The sequence below is a fragment of the Platalea leucorodia genome (assembly GCF_965183815.1).
Source record: "Platalea leucorodia genome assembly, chromosome: 16".
In the NCBI taxonomy this organism is placed as follows: domain Eukaryota; kingdom Metazoa; phylum Chordata; class Aves; order Pelecaniformes; family Threskiornithidae; genus Platalea; species Platalea leucorodia.
This window is the reverse complement of record NC_138838.1, coordinates 4,558,465-4,583,432: the sequence shown is the minus strand read 5'-3', so window position 1 is coordinate 4,583,432 and position 24,968 is coordinate 4,558,465. Positions and strand designations below refer to the sequence as shown.

The following is a 24,968-nucleotide window of genomic DNA, read 5'->3' as shown; positions in this document are numbered from 1 at the left end:
TTTATTCAGCTAACCCTATAAAACAGAACCAAGGTCATAAATGTAATTTTTTTAACTAGCCACTTCAGAGAACTCATGATCCAGCAACACACTACTATTAAAAAAACTAGCTGTATTTTTACAATTGTATTTAATTTGGAAACAAACTTCTGTTTAATTGCTTAAAAAAAAAAATGAACGTACCCCAAAAAGAAATGCAGTATTTCAGAAACATCCATTTTTTTCATATAAATTGGGAATGCACTCACAAAAGATATTTCTTTACACGCAAGACTTTGGTCTCCCAGCCCTGAACTCGGTATTTCAAGTTCAGCTGCATAGCCAAGTAAATTTGGCCTCTAAGAACGGATCACCTCACAAGTATCTGACAGAGTCAAGAAATCACTGCTGTTCGGGAGGAAGCTTATGCTTGAATCTCTTGGTTTGCTACCCGATTATCAATCTTGATGTACCATTAAAAGCACTATCCTAGAGAGAAATAATCCAAAATGATAAGATCAAAATAACCTGCCAATTAACCATGACATAATTATACCACTTAAATGAGAGCAAAGTCCTCAGAAGACAACAGAATCAAAATGCCGTGTTTTAGCTGGCTAAAGCTCCAACGGCACTTCTGCGGCGCAGATCTGAATTTCAGCTTAGCATTTTTATAAACCCTTGTTAAACATACAGCTGAACCCACGCTAACAGCGATCACCTTTAAAAAAACTTATTCTTAGCAGCAAAAAGGACCAGTGCTGGGCATCCAGTAGCTACCACAGCCAGTACAGATGACTGGTGCTGGGCATCGGTGGATACTGAAGCAAAAAACTAAGACCTTTGCTTGAGGACAACAATACAGAGGGAATTAATTTTAACAAACACAACTCAGTTGCCAAAAAAATTCAATGTACGGTTTCATACCACGCCATTCTTGCCATCATGACTTTTTCTCCTCATGTTTGAAGTCAAACTGTGCAATTACTAAAATACGACGTGAACAAGCGAGCAAGTTTTGTGATATTACCGGTGAAAACAAACCACACACAAGACGACACAACTGGATCTGCTGATAGCTACTTTAAACCGATTTCTTATACTTTGATGCAAGGGAAGATTACCACATCTATGCTTTTCCTTGCATCTTAATACACTATTTTATTATTTTATTTTTAAACTCTTCCTATGATCTCAGTAGATTGTGCCAACCCTAGAACTCTCAAATTATTTTTTTTACTGTTCAGTATAACCTAAACTGTATATTTTACAGAAAACATACACAATTTCCACTGCTCAGACAAGCTGCCCTGTGCAATGGGGGTCTAAGCAAAAAAAGGAAAAAAAAAAAAAATCAGTATGCAAATCCGTACTCAGAGCTTTTGAGTTGTGTTCATGACTGGGACATGATACAAATGCAGCAGCAGCTTTACCACAACCCAGCTGCATTCTGCTCCTTAATAAAAGCATTAAGTCCACACACTTCCTACCCAGTTCAACCTTGAACATGAAGAACCATAAAAGAAACATCTTTCCTGAGAAATGGTGGCTAAGGTGATTACTAGGATACATGGCACATGGAAAAATCACCCCGTCGTCTCACAGGCAGCTCAGGAGCTGGACAGCATGACAATATCTAAAGTGTGAGTGAGGAAAACTCTGTATTTCATCCTTCTCTCTCAGCAGAACTGAAGCATTCATGTTTCAAGCAAAAGCTGGATGCATTATATGATAGCTGCTAAAACACTAATGATTAAAAAATTATTCAGAAGTTCAGTTTATCTAGAAAACAGATCTTGCATTTAAACAGAGGTTCGTTTTGTCCACAAAGCATTCAAAGTATGTGGTTCACAAGCCCCACACTGAGAACAGAAAAACTTAATGGGCAGATCAAAACTTAGTCTATGCTAGACAGGATTCTATAAACATTAAGAAGTGAAGCCTATTGACCTGCCACCCACAAACTAACTTCTCATCAGTGTAAAATACAGCCTGGAAATCTAAAATACTACGGCCCATGGGCTTGTGCCAGTTATAGAAACAATGACATCAAGGTTTTCCACACAACTCCCAACATCTCAGCCTTGCAGGACAGACTAGATGTGACCACATATCCGCACCACGATAAATCCTGTGACAAGTTTTTTCCCCACTCCGAAGGGCCAGGGGAAAAGAAAAAACAAAACAAACTAAAACCTATATTCTTCATGGAGAGGAGGATGTGCAATACAGACAATCCTCAAAATATTTCTGCAGCCCGCAAAGCTCAGTTGTTTGCATTAACAGAAAGAACCCCGATGTACTAATTTCACTCTTACTGTCGTTACAGTGTTCTTTATTGGCTCTTGTAAAGGAACTGGAAATGGAGACAGCATTTTAGCAAGCTACTTAAAACAGTCTGGTATAAACATACCTATCTGTACAACAAAAGTCATCTCCTCCCAGTTTCCAGGAGTTTTGTTAATACGTCAGCACTGATTTCAAGGAGCGCATGTGTGATTTAACAGTTTACCAAGTTATTTTACTACTCAGGAGCAATCCAAAGACAGAAGGAAGTCACTGGTGAGACTCAGGAACTGCATGCAGTAAGAAATTCAGACAGAACCACTTTCTCAACTGAGTGTGAAATTCCCAACAGGGTATTCTACTGCGTTTTAAATGCTAGCTAGAGACTAAAGCTAAAGATCAAATGTTCTAGATGTCAAGTTCCCCATATCCCTTCCCACAGCAGAAAGCAAACTGTACTCTCTTCTACCATCAACACCTTACCTTAAGGCCTTCTGCCTGTGGAGGGGGAGCTCTTTCTTACACTGCTTTCTTTCTTACACTACTTTCTTACTTACACTACTTTCTTACAAGTTTTCCAAAACTCTTACTTTACAATACATAATGGGATACCAATGAGATACTTGACAACTTCACTGCTGATTTTGAAAAGCAACGATAAAATGAAGTCTGGTAAACTTAGGCTTGCTGATACCGTCAAGAACTATCTCAGAGGAATTCCTGGTACAGAACTTCCTATCTGTGCTACCACCAGCTGCACGAGCGGTAGCAACAGCAGAAATATTGTTGTAAATAACCATTTTATTCAGGAGTGGCTGCTGAGCACCGTCACTGAAGAGAGGCATAAATTAAAAAAAGCTACCTATAAGTTGACAGCCTGCCTATCGGTAGCGGCAGCCACTTTTTTTAACCTTGCTGCAGAACCCTCCGGTCTGGCCTTGCCCCGGTTAGCGGGCAGGGGGGACCGGGCTCTCCACGGTCCTGCCGGCACGGAGGGCCCGGGAAGAGCCCCCGGCTGAGGGAGCCCGGCCCGGCAGCAGCCAGGGGCTCCCTCGCCTCCCGCCCCGCTCACCCCCGTCCCCGCAGCGGGGCAGGCGGATCCGTCGGGAGGGAGCTTCGTTGTTTCTGCCGGCTCGGCTCCCCTCCCCGCCCCGCCCCGCCCCGGGCAGAGGCCCGGCCGCCCCGGCCGCCCCCTCACCTCCTCGCTCTCGCCGCGGGAACCGGCTGCCAGGCGGGAGACGCTCTCCAGCACCTCGCAGAACTGCTCCAGGCTGACGGCCTCGTCGCCGCGGCTGAGGCGCTCCTCCAGCCATCGCACCAGCGTGCTGTGGTGTCGCGACACCAGCGACTCGGGCAGCGCCGCCTCCCGCAGCCGAGCCGTGGCTTCCCGCAGCCGGGCCTGGTCCAGCAGCACCTCGGCCGGGGGCAGCGGCGGCGCCGGGCTGGAGGCGGCTGCGCCGGGCGGGAAGGGAGCGCCGGGCTGAGACGCGGCGGCCGCCCCCTCCATGCCTTCCTCGGCGCCCTCCTCCTCCTCCTCGCTGCTGTGGCTCGCCGCCGTCCCCATGAGCCCCTCGGAGGCGCCGACGCTGCGGCCGGAGGCTCGGCAGAGCCGCTTCTCCTTCCCCCGGCTCCGCCCGGCCCGGCTTAGTCAGCAACTTCCCGGCCCGCCGCACCTGTCAGCTCCCGGCCGGCGGCGGCCGCGCCACACTGCCGCCAAGCGACACCCGGCGCCGCAAAGTCCCGCCCCGCCCCGCCCCGCCCCGGAAAGGCACGCTGCGGCCGCGCCGCGCGACACTCGCCGTAAAGCGGCGCCGCGGGGAAGGATCGTCTGTGTGTCCCCACACACACCACGCTGCCGTCAACCGCCGCCACGCTGCCGTGCGGCGAGGAAGGCGTCGTGAAAGGGGTCGGGCGGCTTCGTGGCGGACACGTGACCCATGTGGCGGGGCGCGGCGGCGGCGCTGCTGGGCCTGGGGGCCGCCTGGCTGCTGGGCCGCGGGTTCGATCCCCGCGCCTGGCTGCTGCCGCCCCGCGGCCGCCTGCTGAGCGCCGCCGAGCTGGCCCGGTACCGGGGGGCGGCGGGCGAGCCCGGCCTCTACCTCGCCGTGCTGGGCCGCGTCTTCGATGTGGAGCGCGGCCGCAGGCACTACGGCCCCGGCGGAGCCTACAGCGGCCTGGCAGGTACCGCTGGCGGGGTGGCGGGGGGGCGCCCGGGGCCGCGGGCCTGACGGGGCCCTGTCGGGGGGCTCAGCGCCCTCACCGCCCGCCCGCCCCGCAGGGAGAGATGCCACCAGGGCGTTTGCCACCGGCGACTTCACCCAGGCGGGGCTGGTGGACGACGTCTCGGGGCTGTCGGCGGGGGAGATGCTCGCCATCCGGAGCTGGCTCTCCTTCTACGGCGACAACTACCACCCCGTGGGTGAGCGGGCCCGGCCGGGCGCCGGCGGGACGCGGCGGGGTGGGCCTGCCGCCGGGCCGTGGAGGGTCGGGGACCCGGCGCTGCGTAGCCTGGGTCAGGGTCTCTCCCCTGCGCTGCTGGGGACCAGGTGCTGGAACCTGCGAGTCATCAGCCGGCGCCGCTGCTAAATCAGACCGAGTTTTAGGTCCGCTTTCCTCTAAGGCCAAGCTTAACGGTTTTCCCACCCTGAGCTGTCAGCTGCAGCTCTCTGCCCTGCTTTTATTCGTCTCTGCTGAGCAAAAGGCATGGAGCCGGCGTTGCGAGTACCGAAATGAGCGCGACTCGGGAGACTGTGGGAGCAGCAGGGCAGGGAAACTATTTTGGGGATTGAGGTGCATGGGCGGGAAAGACTTCTGGGTTCCGCAGCTGAAAGTGGCATTGACTTTGTGATCTTTAATGAGGCTGTGCCTGAGCTTGTCCTGTGTGCATTTATTAATGTGGGTAAATTGCTGTGTGATCCAAGAATGGAAGGGATGTAAGCTCAGTTCGGTTTTAAAATTGGGCCATGGCGAGATTCTCCTTTTTTTTGTCTTCTAAATAACAAATTTTTCAAAAAAACAGAACTGTTCATTTTCCTTGCCTGGCAACACTGCGGTCTTAATCGATGTTCTCTCCCAGGGAAGCTGGTGGGCAGATTCTATGATGAAAATGGGGCACCGACAGAAGCCTTAAGGCAGGCCGAGGCTGCGATTGAGGAGGCTCTGAAGTTCCAAGCAGAAAGCGAGCAGAGGAAGCAGCAGTTTCCACCCTGCAACTCTGAATGGAGCTCTGCTGGGGGCAGCCGATTCTGGTGCTCCAGACAGAGGTAAACCCTGCCTTCCTGCCATCGTGCTTGGACCCTTCGGAGCAGAGCATTTCTGCCCTTTTTTTTTTTTTTTTTTTGGACGCCCTGAGCTTTGTCATTGCCTCTCCTGCCAGGAGTGGTGTAGGAAGATGTCCTGGCTCCTGCAGCCACCGCACTCCACAGACTGCAGGTGAGGTCTACTGACTTCTCCACAGAAGAGCATAGGCTGGTCCTAACGTGCCGAGTGCTGGCATGGCAGGAATATGCCGGGCGTGGTCCCGTCCCCTGTCTGCGTTCCTCAGGCTGTGCTTTCTGACAGAGGCAGAGCCAATCGGCAAGGAGCAGCGGTGCCGTTCTCCCTGTGCCAGGTCTTGCTGCTGGTGCTGTGTGAATCGGGGTCCTTAGATTTTCTCTGCCAGTCCAGCAACCGCTGATAGCCTCCATCCAGTCTGGAGTCGCAGAGAGGTGTAGGTTGGGCTAGTGAAAATGTTCTCTGGCGTGAGGTAGCGGAGGAGAACTCTGCTCGCTGACCTGATGAGCAGGTAAGAGGAAAATAAAGTTTCATCCCAATCATTAATGCTTTTAGGAATTTTATTTCTGAGGCAAAAACCCTTCTGTCACACTGGAATCAAAATCGGGTTTCAGAATTTGCCACATGTGCGCATGATCCTTCTGTTCTCAGGAAAACAGGACAGAAATCCCACAAGGACCATCTGCTGCATTCGAACAGGTTTTCTCACCTATCAGGAACGCAAGGATTAGCTCATGTTTTTCAGACAGTTTCACAGCCTGTCTCACAGGCTACTGTCACAACAGTTTTCATTTAAAACCACATAAAGATGAGGTTGAGCTTTGAGTAGTCATTTCCTACTTGGCCTATTTAGTTGTACTCCTCTCTCAGTTTAGGGACTATTTGGTTTGAAGATGAAATAGTTTCACAGACCACATTGCAAAATGCTTAGGCTTCATTTCAGTACACCAGTAGCACCGCGTACCTTGGGGGATCTGTTTCTATGCGTGAATGAGCTTGGGTGCAGCCTTGGGACCGGGTGTTGTGTGGCAGTCGCTTGTGTAAGAGTTTACAGGCTTAAAAGATGCAGCGGTTAGGAGAAGAGGCTGGATTTGGCCTATAAAGAGACACTATGAAATAGTTGCGGAAGTACTTGAGACTTTGTTTTTTCTTTTGCCCTAGTTCTCAAAATCACTGTGTTCGGTCACAGCACAGAAGGCGGCGTGTGGTTAGCTGTGAGCAATTAGCTCCCCCCAGAAAAGGCATTTTGCCATTAGACATGCTGTGCTACATACGGCTATGATTCCTTTTCCAGCAATAGAAACGTGGGAAGCAGACGTTGGTTGCTCCCAGAAGGGTGAGAGCGTGTAGCAGCACTGATGAAACCAGGTTCAGGCGACGGGTTTCTGAAGCACAGCCAATAAGAAGGTATCAGAAAGCTGTGGGATGTTGGCTGTTGGGATTAAAGTCTACCTCAGTGAGTGCATTGTTAGTTCTAACTCCCCCAGATTGTCTTGGGTTTTTTCTAATGATTCTCTGTTCACTGGAAGCATTTTCATGAGTTTGAATTGTAATTTATTTTAATTCTCCATTCACAGTGGGGGAGTGAAGAGAGACTGGACCGGAGTCCCCCGGAAGCTGTACCGGCCTGGTTCGAGGGGGAGTCGCTGCGTGTGCGTGAGGACCACTGGTCCCCCGTGGGGCCAGCCGGACTCCACCGAGCACGGCGACAGAGGCGATCTGGATAACCCTCAGCTGGAGGAATACGACGGCTGCCATCCGCTGGCCGAGCAGTGTGTCCTAAAGGTGTGACTCCGAGTGCTGGATTCGAGGGGGGCGTAGAGTCCTGCAGCAAAATGTTGCACCTTGCATGGGCAGTTGCAGCTCCAGCTCCATTCCCTTCCATCTGTCTGTGAAAAGGGAGCAATAACAATTTCCTGTTATTTGTGGCTCTTTTTTAATGTGTGGAGACAGAGTTGAGAGAAGGAGGAAACACTTCAGCCAAGTCAGTGGCTAAAAAATCAGTACTGGGATAATTTCTTTTAGTGCTTTATTCCTACGGTATTTTTACACCTGGCAACAAACTGTAAGATGCACTGCCTGAATGATATTTAAAAACTGATTTCGTGTGTGGTCAGGAAAGAGTTGCTTGTGTGCATGGTGGCAGGTGCAAGGTGTTTTAAGGCAGCGAGGTGGTGAGCGCAAGAACTGCAGCATCACCGACCTCAGCTTATGCAGTGTCCTCTGCCTACAGCATTGTAGTGCTAATGCTCCTTCCCAGGCACCAGACTGACTCCAAAGAGTTTAAAGGTTGCAGGGAGAAGCCTGCATTTCTCCTATAATTAAGGTACGTAGTATCTATGAACTGGTGCAGTTTAATTATACACAAGCTTTATCAAATTCTTGGAGTACAGAAGGCAAAGGTCATAGCTGTATTTCCTCATTGAGTGTTTGTATTAGATACTGTGCAAAGAAGATATTGGAAGCCAGCTATGAGGATCATTGTTTTATATTAACCTCACCATCCTGGGCCTCTGATTCACTACTTTCAGACTGCTCAGATAAGGGTTTTAAATAAGTTTAAGTTTTAAATAGGCAATAACAAAAGCTCTGTGGTAACCTGACCATCCTGCTGTAATCGCCTGCCTCCTATTTCCATTCTGGTATGTGACCTCCTCCCATCTGGTACGTGTCCCTCAGGCTACAACCTGAGGCTGGATGTATCCTCACAAAGCCCAGCTCCCTTAAAGACCATATATATTTTATCACAGCTGGCAAAATTCAGTAATAAGCGACTCCCAGAAGAGCAGGGCAAGTTATTACCATTTCTCTGTGGGGCTGAAAAGGACAAGGGAACACCTGTGCAGGGCCTAGGTGCTATAAACCCCAGGCTGCCGGGAAGCAGTTGCTGTTTTTCATGGAGTCTACTGTTAGAATCAGTTTCTGGTGTAGCTGCAGCCTTGAGAGAGGCACCCAGATTACACAGAATCCAGCAGTGGCACAGATCCATGCTGAGCTGTGTTTTCTTCCTTAAGGCAGCTGCCACCTATTTATAAACTCATTAGTTGAGAGCTACTACCACCTCTAAAGAAAGTCCCACAAATCTAAGTAATTAGTTAACAACTAGTGAGATTACAGGAGGCCTGGCAGTGTTGCTTCCAAGCAAGAGTCCTCACTTCATTGCCGTGACAGCAGGACAGATGACAGCACTTTTCACCTACGATGTTCAGATGAGGCTACAGCTGCCATGGATGGGAGCCATACAGCAATTTAAACATGTAATAAATGTTTGGAGTTTTGCATTTGTTGGGTTTTTTTTTTCTAACCTGGTTCTTGTGTTTCTTTTCCACCATAACTGTGAAGGGAAGTCCTCCAAGGCACTTTCAGGCAGATGTGCCAGCTCTTAGCGGTCATCAGTGGAAGCTGTACATGTAGATGAGCGGCAGGAGAGCCCTCACACAGCGTTCAAGTCCTCAGTCACGCTTTTAAAACTGAAACTCAGCCATGGGCTTGTGCCATCTTTGAGATTGGAGTGGGCTACTCACTTCACATAGCAATCCTAAAGTAGAGCTGTGTAAAATCTGCAGGAAAGAGCTGCAAAGCAGGGCTTCATTGTCTCCACGACTTAGTGGGCATTGTAAGCATCAGCATGCCATTTGCTTTTGGACACATCTTTATGAAGAACTTGTATTTAGAGGTCAAACCATTCCCAAAAGTGATTGGCAAGTGTCTTTAAAAGAGCTTTAAAAGTTGCAGCAAATTCCAGATTATTAAATACTGTAAGGAGTAGTTTGTAAGTGGAAATCAGTGTCACAAGTTGGAGTCCTAGTGAAGGTGTATCAGCTGTGTAACTTCTAAGCAAGTTTCATCTTGCTGTAATGCTTGAGCATTATGCAGATAGTGCTCAAATGCTGAGGGGAGGGTTGTGATCTTAAGAGCTACACAAAAATCAAATAAGCTGCTGCAGGAAGGAGAGATGGGATGGTGTTGCTTTAAAGTAAAGTTGGTTGAAAACGAATTCACAGCTTATTCCTCAGTTTAGTGTTTGGAAACACAGGGGGTGGGGGGGGGAAGTTTGTCTTGCACAAGGAATAAGTCATCTATTAAAGCAAACAAGGAGACTCCCTCACTGACCTGAAGTGCTCCAAGATTATCTTGTTTCTACTCAAAAGAGTAGAAATTCAAAAAAATTCAAAAGCTCAGCTAGATTCTCCCATGGTAGGAAAGGGCAAGAAGAAAACAGTGATAGTTACACAGGGGTCAAGTCAACACAGTGCTCTAATAAAGCTCACCATTCATCTGTACTTTAGGAAGTTTTATTAATAAAAAAAGACTAATGCATCACAATCTCACCAAGATGTTCTGGTTGGTTTTGCTATTGCACTGAAGCTTTCCTTTGCCTGAAGTAAAGCTGCAGCAGTGACGTGCTCTTCCAGGAGGCTAAGCTGCCCACCAGTATACCACGGAATGCACTAACAGCGTGTTACTGGGAGTCAACTCAGCTCAGCTTGTCCGTTTAAATGCATCTGAGCCAAGAAGTGATTTACTCTGTGAACCAGCTCTGGCCTGTAGAAGTTAGGATTGTTTCGTAAGAGTGATTATAGGTAAGTCTCGTATAAGGCATTGAAGATGACTATATGGTATAGACTTGAACACCAGCCAAACTTGACAGCCAGAAGACCAGTCATAGCACTTCCACAACACTAAAATGAATACCTGGAATAATTTCAGACTGAAGAATAAAGTTGTCATGCCCAACTGAATGTTATATCCCTAGTTTTCCTTGTGGCTTGTGAAGGATGGCTTGCAGAAGGAGAGCTGTCTCTACAGGAGAAGATACTTTCTTAACAAGGTTTCCACCTCACGATGCATTATCTAGTTATGCATTTTATTACAAGTAGAATCATTACACAACAAAGTAATGCATATTGGAAAAAATACATTTTTACAATGACTCCAGACAAACATTGCAGATAAAATGCCATTGTTCTAAGACTTCCTTTTCTATTTCACAGAGGGTATTAGAAGGTTCAGAGTTATTTTTGTCACTCATACAAGCTGTGATTTTTCTAGAGACGAGCTTGCTGCAGTACCCAACTCTGCTTGTTACAGGTAAAAGAGGACTTGCCCGTTAACATTTGATCTACAAAAAAAAAAAAAAATCCAGCCTTGGCCTCCCATATTGTTACGTGTTAATTTATAAGCACTATGTGAGAAGTTGTACAAGCCATTGCTCTCCAGCACAGGAAGTCATTAAGGCATCTGTCAGCTTTTAGCCAGCAACTTGCTACGCTGCGTTAGTACCTTCAACGCTAACATCCTCACTCCACTTAGTGGTGTGAAACAGTGACTACACCTTTTTCAGACACACAAATTAGAACTTAAGCCAGACCGCATTTTGTGCTTGTATAAGAGTGCTGGATGACTGCAATCAAAAGGAATCCAGGCTAAGAACAAAAAGCTACAGTATGAACCACCGCAGACTTCCCATGCAGCCCTGAAGTGCCTGAAGCCTGGTTTGACAGCATCACTTCCCAGGGACAGAAGTTAGTTTGTTTTCCATTTACCCTGTTGTTCAACGCTTGGCAGACTTGAGTCTCCAGTGAATAGATACCACTTAAAGACAGCAGGGGTAAGAGGGGTGGGGTTTTTGGTCACAACTGTAGTATGCTACAAAAAGGAAGAGCAGTTGTTTATGGAGAAATGTGTTGACCACTACTACATTACCAAGTGCTTCCATTCACATTTGTACCCTGCAGTGGAGCATTGCCAGCAAAACTCCCCCAAAAATCTGAGAGGTCTGAGAGTTCAGACCAATACCAGGCAGAGTGCATAAAGGACTGAGCCCCACCAGTAGTTTGGTGGGGTCAACCTCTTTAGTTGAAGAGCTAGAAGAGAACTAACTTGGGTTTTGGTTCAAGTTGTGAGCTTTTCCCCTTTAACTCTGGCAGAAAGCTATTTAGAGTTGGCTGGAAGGAAACTATCTCAAAAGGCACTTTAAAATGATCAAGTTTGCTGAATTTAGTTGCTTTAAATTTAATGAACACTTCAGGCTGTACGTTAGTTTATCAATAACCTTAACTTTCCTTTCAGACTTCAGTGAGGCAGAAAGCTGGTACAGTATTGGCTGTAAAAAGCAAGCTAGGAGCATTACATACGGTTTCCCAGATCCCTCCCAGAGTTTCAGGCAGTTATAATTAATATTCTACTTTTAAAAAGAACAACTAGCCAGCCTTAAACTTGCCATTCAGTTAAGCTGAATTTTCACAAGATCTACATTTTTCATCATTTAAAAAGGTTGCTTATTCTGTTAGAACTGAGCTCCCTGTTCCCTTGCCCCTTCCATCAGAGAAGTCACTGAAAAAGTGATGTTTAAATGCTTTAGCAATTACATGTTGTGCAGTTTTTCCAATTAAGTTGAAGTCTATAGGCTGTGGCCTTGGAAGAACACTCTTCTACCACTATCTTTCAGTGTTGCGAGCACTGACTTACCACTCCACAGCACTGCAGCTCCAAATCAAGAAGGAAGTCAACATGTTACCATGGGATACACTATAGTCAAGACTTCTTTCACCAAATGCATTTTCTCTCCATCACTGTTATCTTTCACTGCTAGAGACTTGCAACCAGTGGTATTCTGAAACATCAGAAAGCAATGGACTGGAAGTACAATGTTTTTCATCATCCATTTCACTCAGAAACACCAAACTGTAGCTTGCAGTTAAACGCTTCAGACACCATTATTTTCCACCCCATTCACATAGAATATTATGCCAGAGGTGCGCCATTTGTATTAGTAACTGTGTTACAGGGACCAGTTGTGTTACCCAGGGCATTCTGTCAGAACGTGACAGCAGGAGACATTAAACAGGGAGGCAAATTTGTATTATCATCCATTATTCTTCTCTAGTGTTACAAGGGTGAGATTCCAGTTATAATATATGCATATTGGAAGATCAAAGTGCAGATCAAGTGAGACTTGACGTGAAATTCATCGTGCAAATGTCAGCAATTACACCCTCTCCCATCCTTTTCTTGTACAAGTTTGAGAAAAGCCTCAAGCAAGTCTCCCATAAAAGCAGCAGTCTGGTTTATCATCTCATCTTACTCTTTAAGACTGACAAGTCACTACTCCAACCAGGGCAACGTGTCACCAACTTGTCCATATGGTACACTGGAGATAACAGTCATTAAGTAAATGCACACCAGTTCATGGAGTAGAGATGAGGAATGCTGAGCTGAGTCTAAACTAGGTTCATCTCCCAGGATGAAAACAGCCTTAGCATGGCATGTAGTTTTGCTTAAGTACACATTTTTTTTCTGACTGAAGCCTTTGCCCACCAAATCATAATCTTGTCTATCAGCAAAGTACTTTCCTGTTTATATAGACAAAGTGGTGTTGGATTTTTACAGATTCAGCATGTTTAAGAGAGCACAACCAGCCTACATTAAAATACTGCAGCTTAATCTGAATGCCTAGCACCGCACTGCCAGTTCAGAATCCTTCCTTCAAGGCCAGAGGCTTAATGTTAATAGGAAGCCTCCAAATACGCTCCCACTCACCAGCAATCCTGCTGAAAACGGACCCAAATTTAATGTCTAGAGGTGCAGCACATTCTACACTGGTAGGGTTACTGACTCTCCTGCAGCAGTTAACCAGGGTCTTTAAACCAAAGGAAAGTGCTACTCTCCCTCATGGGATTCATAATGCACTTCAGCATTTATTGCTGTATTGCTAGTTAGACTACTTAACCAGTTTTAGTGTTTCTCCATTTAGCATATGCTTAGGCCTTTCAGCACACTTATGTTCATTTATACAAGTTTCATGAATTGGAAGGACTAGCAACATAAATATGAAAGTGCAACGAAGTAGACTTTGACAGCTCTAGCAGGGATGAGCAAGAGTATTTACTGGCTAAACCAAATCTTGCACTTCTCTTGAACATGCTAAAGCTAACGAGACATTTACTGAGGAGGTATCAAGATGTGGATCTGCAATTCTGACTGCTTTGCATCAGATGTTGTAAAGCTTTCTGTTGTAAGGCCACAATTCTTGAGCTATGCTTCGAACTACCCCCATTTTTGAAGAGTTTCTTAAATGAACAGTGGTTGCAACAGCTCAGTCTAGCTTCAAAAGAAGTCTTCTCTAGAGAAAGGGAACATTTATCTTTAAGACAAAGCAAAGAAAGATACCTGGTTACCCTGAAACTTAATGCCATCTCTACTAAGCAGCCTGAAAGCCACAGGACTTAATAGAGTTGCTCAGTGCAAAGCACCATGTCAAGGACAGACCTGTTTTATGTCGATTCAAACATCAGCCTAGCAATTTTAGCTTCCATACCCCACTGCAACTAGAAGAGGGTCTAAATTCTTTTGTCACTTGGTTTCAACAATCCACTCGAATTCCTAGTGAAGTCTATCACAGCCCAATACATTTACAGTCAAAGTCATTTATACCAGAATATATCATAACAGGGTCCTTAATTAGTTCAGTCTATTGCAGAAGACATGTATAGGCCTCCTCTTCCCTATCCAGAGGGCTTGTAAGCAGAGCTGCTGTCAGGAGCACTGACTGGGAATCTCTTTACTTCCACAGCATACTAGGAGACTCCTCCCAGAGTCAGGACATCAAAGCAGATGTTGCAAACTCGAACTGGCTTGTTCAGATCAAATTTTATGATAGGAATCTCCTTTGTTGAGCACTTATGGCAGAGCAGGCGTCCACAGTGTCGGCTGTTGATAGAAGAGGGGTGGGAGAAAAGTGAACTCACTCACAGCAAACACTAGGGTTTTACTGTTTGATATTCTTTACCAATGACAGTATCACTAAAAAGTAGGAATTGAAATGCTACATTTTTCTTCTGATATCTCTCATGTAATAATTGAATACTAACGCCAAAAACACACGCTGCTTCTATACTAGTCAGTCACCTAGTACAACTTCAACTGATGCATGTATAGTTTCTCTGGAACACTGGGCTAAGAGAAAAATCTTAGCTTAACATCCATCTAACCCAGCATATTTTGTAGAAGTTCAGACCAGTTAAGAAAAGACAACTCGTGTCTACACAAGAGCAACTCATGTCAGCATCTTCAGTCATTTCCACATCACAAACAGCACCCCTAGCCTAAGCTGGCAGTGGCTGCTCAAATCTGTCACCTGTTTCAGAGCAAGTCAGCCCCACTACCGAAAGCTGGCATCTAAATCCTCTGTTTCACCACTGGAACTTTGACATGATTTCTCATTTCCAACAAAGCGGAATATTAAGTTCACAAACTGCTTAAGATATAATCTTAGTCAGACCACAAGTTACTTATCTAAGGACAGGATGGAATGTTTCAGCTAAATTACTGGTTATACACCTACATTAACATGGAGGTTTCCTAAACCACCAGAAGGAACAAGCCTAGCTACATTTGGAAGAGGAATCCATTTCCTTGTAAGCACAGCAAGATGTGTCATCTTACCAGTGATGCTTTCTTGTCGTGACTCCAAATTTGGCAGTGCATTCATAGCAGTTGGAGCCATCACACCAGGGAGGTTCTTTTGTCAGCATATCTGTTAGAGGCAAAAATGTAAAGGCAAAATGGGCTCAGACACTTCTTGCGTACACTGTAACATTAAGGAGGCTTCTTCCAGTTTTAGGTTGCACCCAGTATAATTGATTTAACTACTCCTGCAGTAGCTGCAGTCTTGTTTGTAAACAATATATAGCTGCTTTCATCAACATCACATTATCCACAGCGACTATACAGCAGAAGTTGAAAAGCAGTATCTAGGTATTAAGCTACATTGGACTACGACACCAGCCAGGAGTCTCCATGTCCATCCTTCCAGAAAAAGTAATATTTAAGTTTGCCAGATCTGCATCATGCAACTTTTCAGTTGATCATGAGAAAAATTAGTATTTCTACCCCCCAGTTAAAGTAGCAGAATATTCAGAAGTTCAGCTCCTCTGGAATTACTGTCATCCAAGTCAGATGTCCAGAGTTCTTTCCTCCACCAAGGTATCTCAGAAGCATAAGCTAAAAACACCTTCCAACTGTAGCCAGTAGTACTTACCCAGCAGTCTAAAGAGAAGCTGTTTTGTAGCAACTTGGTAGTTGAAGATATTGACTCCTTGATTATTGTTAACTCCAAGACGAGCCCCAGCTCTCACTATTGCACGACACAAGTTAGCATTTCCCTTCATGTAAGCCAACAGGAGCACTGAAAGATAAAAGCCAGACACTTCCCTGTTAACAAAGTGGTAGGTCTTGTGTTACACTCAGTCCAGAGCAGGATCTTTAGTTCTTTTCAGTTTCCATGTAATGTTTGCATCTTACTGTATTTAACATACTACTGCCAATTATTCCAGTTTTAAAAGTGACATACCATTAATACAACTCAAGTGACTTTCAAGTTTAATAGCTGTTGAATCTCACCTACCTGTGTTTCCTTCAGCATCAGGTTTGTCTAGAGGGTATTCTGGCATACACTCCAAGAAGAGGTCACAGATGGCTGCTGCATTATCTTTCCCATATTGTCCCAAAATATGCATTGGTGACTGGCCTCTGGGGGAAAGAGTTTGTTAACCTGATCAAAGTCTGCTTGCCACTACAGTTACTCATCCAACTCTCCTTGTTTTCAAGTTTGATTCAGACTTAAACAATGCTACACTTAAGTAACTCACTACATCACACACAACTGCCTACTTTAACTTCCTTTTCTTGGTACACATCATTTCCACACAATTTAGACACAGCATGCTCTGCACACTTCACTGTGAAATTAGTGTAGAAATACTATAATCCAAGCCAAATCTTTGGGTTTTTTAATCTAGTCATACCAGCATATATTTTAAAATAAATAGACTATGGTTCTTTTAGTCTGTTAAGACTATACTAATTACCTAATATTAAAGGCTTCGGCATCTACATTGCACTCTGTGAGGAGGACCCGGATATTGTTTAGACGGCCATGCATCACTGCCAGATGAAGAGCTGAAAAATAAGAGAGAAGCTTCAAGAATCTGAAGTAGTTGATGTCAGCAATAATGACAGCCTGATAAAATTAAGCACTCCCCTTCCACTTCCCCCACCTTCCCTCTCCAAAACTCCTTCCACCAGCTTTGAGTTCTTGGACTTCCATTCTTTTTCACCTTTGAAGAGTGAGCCCATTCAGTGGGCTCTCTCTACCACTAGGAGATACCATTAACAGACCTACTGAAGCGTTTACATCTACTTGTAGAACTTCAGAAGTTTACCATTATTTCCATTTTCATCTACAGCTGCAAAGTCTACTCCATTCTCCAGAAGGACTGAACAAATTGTGGGCAAATCTTGCTGCGCTGCTAAGTGAAGAGCAGTCTGACGATGCTTAGTCAGTTCATTCACCTGGGCACCTGCAAGCAGCTGTCAAGATGCAAGAAGGAATATGTTCAAAGATGTTTTCGGGGCTATTAGCCAACAGCTTATTTCTGTGAATGAAGCACACAAGACTCCACTGTACAGAGATACTTCTAGGCCTCCAGCATACATAAAATGCTATCATTACTGAGCTGCTGCAACTTGTGTTCATGTTCAAATCTGCAGAAAGTGCAAGGCAAGGTTCTTCCTTTGAAGTGAGCCACACTACCTAGCGATCGCTGCAAATCAAACATGCTCATACCAAGGCTACCGATGCAGCTCAGCTAACAGTACAAGCTAAGGGAACTTTATGCAAGTCTGAGTTCTGTTTCAGAAAAGGTGGTGTCACCTTCAGCTGCCTTCTCCAGCCTACAGGCAATGTGCGTTAAGGCAGAATGTGCATTTTTAAGTAGAGAAAAAGTTACTCTCCAGTACGTACCAGATTACGCACAATGATCTCTGAGCCAGCTTGTACAGCCAGGTGGAGAGGTGTTAGTTTGGAGGCATCCTGGACCCGGGAGTTTACATTAGCCTGTACACTTATCAGGAACAGCACACTCTCAATGTCTGAGTTCTGAACAGCTACATGTAGGAAATTCCGACCTTTATTATCAACCTGTAGCAGAAAAGGCACGTGAAATGAAATTTATTCTTTCTGTAGAAGAGCAAATTGTTATGTAGTAGGACATATTTTCATCAAGAGACACTTGCTCCCTCTACTTGAGGTGAACTGTAGAGCCTTTTTCCTTTCACTGCTTCACATTAGAGACTTATTTGATAGATGTGACTATCAAATAAACTGAACTGAGAAGTTACCAGCTGCAACTGCTCACTCTGGTCTGCTTCAGACTATTTCTACTTTATAACCTCATCATTTCTTGACCACACACTGGAGAGTATTATGACAGACAAAAGGTTAACAGCTGTTGTAGTAAGTACTGAGCAGCAGTTAATGATAAACTCTGTTAAATGAAACCAACTTGAGTCAATCTGGCAGTTAAGACCTGAGAAGGAAGCAACATGCAATCCTGCCACACTGATGCAAAGTGTATTCATTTTTTGGCTTAATACCAAGTGCATGTTGTTGTTCATATTTGCCTTGAAGCTGATGTTAAAGCATATTTACAACCAGCTGTATTTGTAACCACATTTTAGATATGAGAGCTCACTAAGCACTCAAATACTTTACTAGTAATTAAACTTACATAGGGTAGGAAGAAACTCCTGAACAGCTGCCTGAAGTGTCACACCAGAAGCCTGAAGATACAGTTGGAGGTTTTATAGTTCAGCAGTGCAGCATAACATCTGTTATTCAGCTTTTTTAGGTCAGGGTTTCTATTTTGTATAGCTTTAGGAAAGCTAAGTAAGAGATGATTTTTTTCTTACTAGTCCAGCATAAGACAAGAGTAGAGTTAGAACTTTCTCTTTATATATACACATATGCCTGTTCCTCAATTTAGTAATGACAAAATGAGATAAGGTTTGATTAGACACTAGCCCTTCATGTTCTTACTCACACATAGCACATACACACCTACAGTTTCCTAATAAATCCTGCTACAGAAAACTGGCATCTGACAAACGTCACTGCATGTAAAGCCACAAAAGGATAAAGCAGAATTTGCTGGTGGAATACCTGTTACCACAGACTAGTGCAGCAAGACAACCAGCATGCTTTGAGTACTCCCAGCTTACCTGTTCAGCAGCTCCTGGTTCCCTCTTCAAAATTGCTTCAGCTGCTTTGTTATTTTTATACGTCATAGCACATGCAAAGGGAGTCATTCCTTGCCTGTCACGTACGTTTAGCTTAATATCTGGATGTGAAATCATAAGCTGAATGATAACATTATGTTGGTTGCTAATAGCAACATGGATTGGAGTTCTTCCTTCTGCATCCTAGAAGGAAATCAGGAAGTTTGTTACATGAAGATTCAGGAATACACAAATCCTTCCCTAACTCTGAAAAGTAGAAGCAGCTTATTAGTTCTTAGTTCTGTGACACACCCAGCTGCCTTCAGCTGGGGCACCAAACAGTTGCAGTGGGAGCTCAAATTCACAGTGCAAGTGAAGCAAATTGGTATTTGTTTCTCCAAATAGGTTGACCTCAATCCTGTGCTATATAGCCATTGAAGTAGCGCAGAGTAACATTTCCCATGCAGTCAGACATTTTGGGGACAGAGATGAGCATTCAAGACCATAGCCAAGCATTCCAAGAGAATGCTTTCAAACTAGTATTACTTTGATGTATGTGATGTTAATACTTTACAGTATTAACAATTTATAGAATTCAATTTTTATCTGAAAACGATGTACAGACCACAGTATACCAACCTGAAGTATCATTTCCATAGATTCAGCACTACAGGTATTTCCCTAGCTCGACTCTCAGGTACTAGTGCTAAGTCTTCTGGAAGCGAAGCACTTTGAAGTTCCCTCATTAAAAATATAACAGCATCAGGCATGTTTGTTATTCAAACAGTACATTAAAGTCTAGCAAATTCAAATAAGGTGTTTAATCACTTGTCTGCATCAAGCAGCAGTTTACAGCCATGGCTGCTTTGTGACTGTGTTCTGTCATTCATTTTGATGTAATTTTCAATAGCATCAGGACCTAGAAGCGTTAGGCATTCATTTCTTTTGTTGCTATTTGTCAAGCTTCTGTTTAAGGATTACTGTGTAATCAAAAATGAAGTGTAACTCATAGTTACATCACCTCAGTTTACTCAGTAACAGAAGTCACTTCCCAAACATACTAACAAAGTAGAGTATTCTGTAGTTTTACACTCTAGCTGGTCTAACGTTTAATTACAGCAGAATACAGCCCTGCTCCTGCCTTTAATTCACACTAGGGACAGAAGAGTTGAATTCCCATCGTTACATCAGAAAACTAACACTGCAAGAAGTTTTCTGTATCATTATTTTCCTTCAGTATAGCTTCCTGAATTAACCCATCATATGGGCAGATAAGCACTAGATCTGGTAACAAGGGACAGGAAAGAAAGTGGAACTGCAGCCAGCCATCGCATTGGCTCAGCCATAATAGAAGGATGTCCTTTTTCCTGTCAAGCAAAATACACAGCTGAGAAGGAAGTTTGTTTTCACTACATTAGAGGCAAAGAATCAACTTTAAAGAAACTGTGCACAATTTCTCTACATACCTGAGCATTGACATTGGCACCAAACTCCAAAAGGCACTGGATCACCTCTTCTAGCCCCCAGCAGGCTGCCAAGTGTAGGGGTGTCTGTCCATCATGAGCTTCCTCTTCTCCTTCTCCATTTGGGCCTGGCTTTCTGGGACTATTCACATCACAACCACTAAAACAAACATAATACAGTCAATTTATTATGTTTAGTCCAGATTTAAACTGTTCCAAACAAGGGTCAGAAAAAAGTTTGCAAGAGCTGATCCAGCAACTGCTGACACAGTCTACATAAGCACAAGTTCCTGGTTTTAGTTTGATTCTTGTCATCAAGAACATGATGCTAATATAGACAGAACGTGTCTTTAAGATTAGCCAGACTTCCATAAGTGCCATCCACCCACCAAAAGTCTAGTGAAGCTCATACCTGTTACTGGCTCAAAATAGCAGCCAATTAATTTATGCCAGGAAAATATCTACATGCACATTAGAAGGTTTGTATTTTAGAATGGGGTCTGACCTGCGAATAAGAAAGCATGCTATTTGTTCACTGTTTTCATCAATAGCTCTATGAAGAAGAGTTTGTAAGCAGCCACTTGGTCCTGACCCCCAACAGGTTGAATCACAGCCATGCCTAACCTGGAAGGAGAAGCACAATGAGACAGTGAAGTTTTTTTACATCTCCAGCAGGCTCCTACTACTTTATGTAGTCCTTGACTAACATTTCTGAAACATTAGCCCTTAGATAGAATTTGAGATGCCTTATCTATTCTTGGGACAGTCATTGAATTTCAGGAAGCTACTTTAATGTCTTCTGGACCAGTATTTTATTGGTCTGCTATGTAATACTTAATTACATAGTGTTTACTAACAATTCAGATATTCACTCATATACTCTGAATAGAGAGGTCTTAAGCCAGTTTGGGTAACAGTTACCCCACTTTCAGCAATGATAAGCACCTAAAGCAAGTCAAGTAGCATCAGCAGACATTGCCTTTAAAGGTCTGGCCCATTTACTTGCTTTCCTATACATTCAGGTAAACAGAGATAGTTTTTTCCAGGAACTGTATTTCTACTATTTGTATTCTTCTACTACAGAACTACTTACTCGAGCAATGTGGCCCTTAAATAAGACTTGTTGCTTAAATAAGACTTGTTCCACTCCACTTTACAAACTATTTACAAGGCTAATACATGAGTAGTTTCAGTGCTGACTCCATAAAGATTCTTACCCAATACCAGCACAAATGGTCAAGTACAGTTACAAGATTTATTTCTCAGGTCATCCGCACAGCTTTTAAACAGTTGTCTCTAGCAGACAATAACTGGATATCAGAGACAAAGCTTTCAAGTAACTTCCTTATAAAGGAGACATAAGGAAGTCCACTTATGTATCCTAAGAAATCTCCTGCTGGATCACCTGTGCCTGAAAGTAAACAGTCTTAAAAGTAAGTATAAGCCTTTAAACGCCTTCTTGATGGAACTTTAAGACGCAATAAAAACCAGCACATACTTTAAAGCAAAAATATGGGTGTTCAGTTTTATTCAGGAAGCCCATCATTCCACAAGTCTGGTATGCTACAGACTGATACTTTTAGTAGATCCTTACTCTTTCCAGAATCAGGAATCCAGATAGCGTATTCTATACTCTTATTACAGTGGCTGTGAGATATTTGGCTATGCAGACTACAGTGTTTATAAAAGACTTCCCAAGAAAAAGAAACCTCTGGTGAAGAAAAACCTCTAGAAGTTAGATAGTGGTATAGGACTACTGTTCTTTTCATGCATTGAGTTTGTTTTTGCTGATGAGCCCTTTGTTGCTAGCAAGATGCACAAAAGTGAGACTATATTAAGTCAACTGACAGTCTTACCAGAGTTGATGCAATATCTTCCAGGTTATTTTCTAAGGCAAGCCATAAAGGAGGATTTCCTTTCTCATCTGGCACAGACATGTCTGCTCCCCTGGTACAAATAGCATCAACCACAAGAGGGAGCTGGTTTTTTATAGCTAGCTGTAAGGCAGTCTCTCCATCCTGTGTTCTGTAATAAGTACAGTTTGAAGTGTGTTACTACTGCATTATAAAGTCAGGCCTCATGTTACAGTAGTTTATTGGCAAACCCAAGAATTATCTCCTCATATGTGCATTTTTGCTGTGGTCAGACCACATATCGACAGCCGAGCAAACGCACCATATTAGTTTTTCATCACAACCATGCAGTTTACCTTTCTTCCTCACCCTACTTTAGAGCAAGTGATTAATTTCTGAAGCTTGAAAAGCACGTTAGTGTTCTTAGCTCAGACACTGTCATCATTTCCTTAAGTGCAGCCATTAGTTTAACAGAGTTCCTTCAGAGCAAGCCTACTGCCACAGAAGTGAACAGCTTTGTCTGCACTGTAGTAACACTTCAAGCAACAGTCAGAAATACCAACTGTTAAAAAACTAAAGTTAGACCAGCAGTATTAGGCAGTTTGTACCTGTGACATACATTACAGTATAGCTCACCAAATTTCAAAGACGCCTGTCAGTCACATAAGCAGATAAATGTTTTGTTCAGTCTAATATCAGCTTGTCTAGGAGATACTCAGGAGGCAAGTTTATCAGAATCTTGTTGCTGGAGCTACATCTAATTAGTTTAGATGGTAGAAGAGATGGAGCTACATCTAATTAAGAAAACATGCAGCTCCAACAAGCTGGCAAAGACATTATACTATAGTTGAGTACCATGTCTCTAGGACTTGAAAGTCTGTTACAGAGGATTCTGTTCTACCTAGAATTAAGTGGCACCTCCCTTTGCAGCCTCAAGAGGACATGCTGACCAATGGAGCTATATGTAGTTCCAAGTTCACATATGTAATCCCTCAGCCATAACTAGTGCCATAAAAAGAACACCAAACGCATAACTATGCACAAATCGTGATTTGAAACCAACTTCAAGCCACTATACAAAAGGCAGTCATCACTACCCACTCCTAAATACATATCCAGTTGAGTGTTGTATCAGTTAAGATCTTACCTGACATTTATATCTGCCTGATGTTCCAGCAAGAAGAGTGCACTCTTACTGTCTTGTCTCTGTATTGCTGTATGTAGTAGAGTCTGTCCGTCTGACATTGTGTCATTGATGGACGCCCCAGATCCAAGCAGCTGAGCTGCTATTGTGTGCATGCCTAAAGAGTTAAAGCTCATTAGTATTCTACCTTCAGTTCTATAAAAGACACACTGAAATTAATAAATACAGCTTCAAGCTTTCAATTTTCAGTAAGTACAGTAAGAGAGGCACTGAATCAATGCTAGGGCCTATTAAAATTTACATACATGAGCTAAACCAACTCATGGCTCTACTCAGCCTGAATATTCATTTACAGGCTTACTGAATATTGATTACTGAGTCCTTTTGGTTTTGCTTAGACACAAGATATGGCCTGGTATACAGCAAAGCTTTCCCATTAGTTCTGCCAACCTAAATGTAGTAGAGTCCTCCTTAACTGTACCTAGCCTAATCCTTGGTATCACTTCAGACTTTTGTCCAACAAACATATTAACTTTGGTATTACATTCATAAGCTATTCCCTTGAATGTTGCTGTACTAGATGTTTAGCTTAGTTCCTCCTCCTTTATCTTGGAAGCAGATAAGGGCAATGGTAAGGAGAAAGCTACATTTTGGTTTCCTTTAATTGGAAAGGAAAGTGAAAAGCCTGGACAGTAGAGATGTTTGTTACATATGGATGCCATCTAGCACTCCTGTACAGAGCAACACCACTAAGCATTCTGCCTCATCTCAAGTCCAGAGTATGAGTAGTGATCCCCCCTGCAGCTGCTGTTTCCAGCTCAGCAGGACCATACTTAAATTGATTCAGTAGTGACCACACCACCTCGTTCTTTTGATCATGTCCTGATACTGTTGAAAAGTCACTTGGCTGCAGACAAAAATATCTAAACCATTCCCCTCCGCATTTCAGACAAAAAAAAAAAGCATCTTCTGAATCAGTATTTCAAGATCCATTCCCCTTAACAGCTACTTAAAGTAGCTCACCTTCCCTTTTGTAACGGTCAGCATTACTGTATTAACCAGCGTCTAGAACAGAGTTAACCATGAACAGACAATATGGTGATCTGATATGAAAACTACCAGGGAGTTCAGTGGAACAATTCCAAAGAACTGCAAGTACAGTTGTGGGCAAGAGGCTCCAGGCTACCTGCTAGTGAACAAGGGAAGCTGTAGGGCTAGAAACCTATCAGCAAGTCAGACGTGAACATCCAATATTAGAAGCTGAAGAGTCATCTAAAGCTCTCCTTGACAGCTTCTCACTAGCAGCACAAGCCAGGACATGAACACACACCTCCTGTTTTGTCTTAAAAAAAAAAAAATCTTATCCACATCATAGCTTCCATATCTTTACAAGTTCTCATCTTGTTTTGAAGGCACATACCTGTCCAAAGAGCCAATCCCAGCACAGTCTGATCTCTTGAGTCCTTTAGACTAAAGTCAGGAATAATTTGCAAGTTGTTGGTAGCATGAAGAGCATTAGCTAGGAAAAAAGGTATAAGGAATTAGAGCATTCTTGTACTTGACCTGCAGTTGCACATTGAAAGCCGCAGGAGTAGCAATGCTACATTTTGAAGTAGGCTGTTCCTTTAGCAGTCAGTTTGAAAGATCTGAGCATGATACCTTCAGTTTCCCAGATGTGATACTGCTTAGGATTCAGGTAGTATCGCTACTGCTACCTAATCTTAATACTTGTACTAAAAAAATTCAGCTTTCTAGCTAAGAGACTTAACCTGCCCCCTTTCTACCTCCATTTCCAAATAGAGTGGCATATACAAGTTCTGACAATGAAGAGTGGAGGCTGTACTGCAAGATGGTGGCAGCATCCCTCCTTCTCAGCTCCCTGGGATGGAGGATATTCTCCCCAATTCACCT

General features: G+C 43.9%; 3 protein-coding genes across 17 annotated transcripts in view; 1 reads left to right on the top strand and 2 right to left on the bottom strand.

The window, feature by feature from the left end:
* Positions 1-3,973, bottom strand: part of ZZEF1 (zinc finger ZZ-type and EF-hand domain containing 1) — a 60,100-nt gene extending 56,127 nt beyond the window's left edge. For all 3 annotated transcript variants that reach the window (XM_082328663.1, XM_082328664.1, XM_082328665.1), the window contains exon 1: positions 3,464-3,973. In XM_082328663.1, the coding sequence (XP_082184789.1) occupies positions 3,464-3,829 (366 nt within the window). In that variant the 5' untranslated portion in view covers positions 3,830-3,973. The remainder of the gene's footprint in view (positions 1-3,463) is intronic.
* Positions 3,974-4,088: 115 nt separating this feature from the next.
* On the top strand, positions 4,089-7,335 carry CYB5D2 (cytochrome b5 domain containing 2). 7 transcript variants are annotated; one of them, XR_014230016.1, is made up of 7 exons: positions 4,089-4,446; positions 4,544-4,684; positions 5,342-5,528; positions 5,642-5,697; positions 5,827-6,049; positions 6,833-6,994; positions 7,116-7,199. XR_014230016.1 is itself a non-coding variant. In XM_082328671.1 (5 exons), exons 1-5 carry the CDS (start codon positions 4,203-4,205, stop codon positions 7,124-7,126), a joined length of 639 nt encoding a protein of 212 aa, XP_082184797.1. In that variant the 5' UTR covers positions 4,089-4,202; the 3' UTR covers positions 7,127-7,256. The 7 variants fall into 7 exon arrangements, 3 of the variants coding, with proteins under 3 accessions (XP_082184797.1, XP_082184795.1, XP_082184796.1); XR_014230014.1 differs by lacking the exon at positions 5,827-6,049 and having other exon boundaries at positions 6,833-6,945; positions 7,116-7,245; XR_014230015.1 differs by lacking the exon at positions 5,827-6,049.
* Positions 7,336-7,340: 5 nt separating this feature from the next.
* The window catches only part of ANKFY1 (ankyrin repeat and FYVE domain containing 1), a 37,649-nt gene continuing 20,021 nt past the window's right edge, over positions 7,341-24,968 (bottom strand). For 3 of the 7 annotated variants that reach the window (XM_082328666.1, XM_082328667.1, XM_082328668.1), the window contains 13 exons: positions 24,478-24,576; positions 23,061-23,214; positions 21,917-22,085; positions 20,566-20,684; positions 20,064-20,220; positions 18,601-18,801; positions 17,345-17,521; positions 16,764-16,911; positions 16,410-16,500; positions 15,947-16,071; positions 15,581-15,727; positions 14,986-15,076; positions 9,818-14,250 (listed from right to left, as the gene is read on the bottom strand). In XM_082328666.1, the coding sequence (XP_082184792.1) occupies positions 14,118-14,250; positions 14,986-15,076; positions 15,581-15,727; positions 15,947-16,071; positions 16,410-16,500; positions 16,764-16,911; positions 17,345-17,521; positions 18,601-18,801; positions 20,064-20,220; positions 20,566-20,684; positions 21,917-22,085; positions 23,061-23,214; positions 24,478-24,576 (1,811 nt within the window). In that variant the 3' untranslated portion in view covers positions 9,818-14,117. Of the gene's footprint in view, positions 7,428-9,817; positions 14,251-14,985; positions 15,077-15,580; positions 15,728-15,946; positions 16,072-16,409; positions 16,501-16,763; positions 16,912-17,344; positions 17,522-18,600; positions 18,802-20,063; positions 20,221-20,565; positions 20,685-21,916; positions 22,086-23,060; positions 23,215-24,477; positions 24,577-24,968 lie in introns of those variants that run through there. The other 4 variants (XR_014230010.1, XR_014230011.1, XR_014230012.1 and 1 more) reach the window with 4 other exon arrangements.

Bases quoted from the DNA above. Each gene is read 5' to 3' on its own strand.
- CYB5D2 (XM_082328669.1), top strand. From the start codon at position 4,203: ATGTGGCGGGGCGCGGCGGCGGCGCTGCTGGGCCTGGGGGCCGCCTGG. The intron at 4,447-4,543 runs GTACCGCTGGCG...CCCGCCCCGCAG, and splicing joins AGCCTACAGCGGCCTGGCAG to GGAGAGATGCCACCAGGGCG. The intron at 4,685-5,341 runs GTGAGCGGGCCC...GTTCTCTCCCAG, and splicing joins CGACAACTACCACCCCGTGG to GGAAGCTGGTGGGCAGATTC.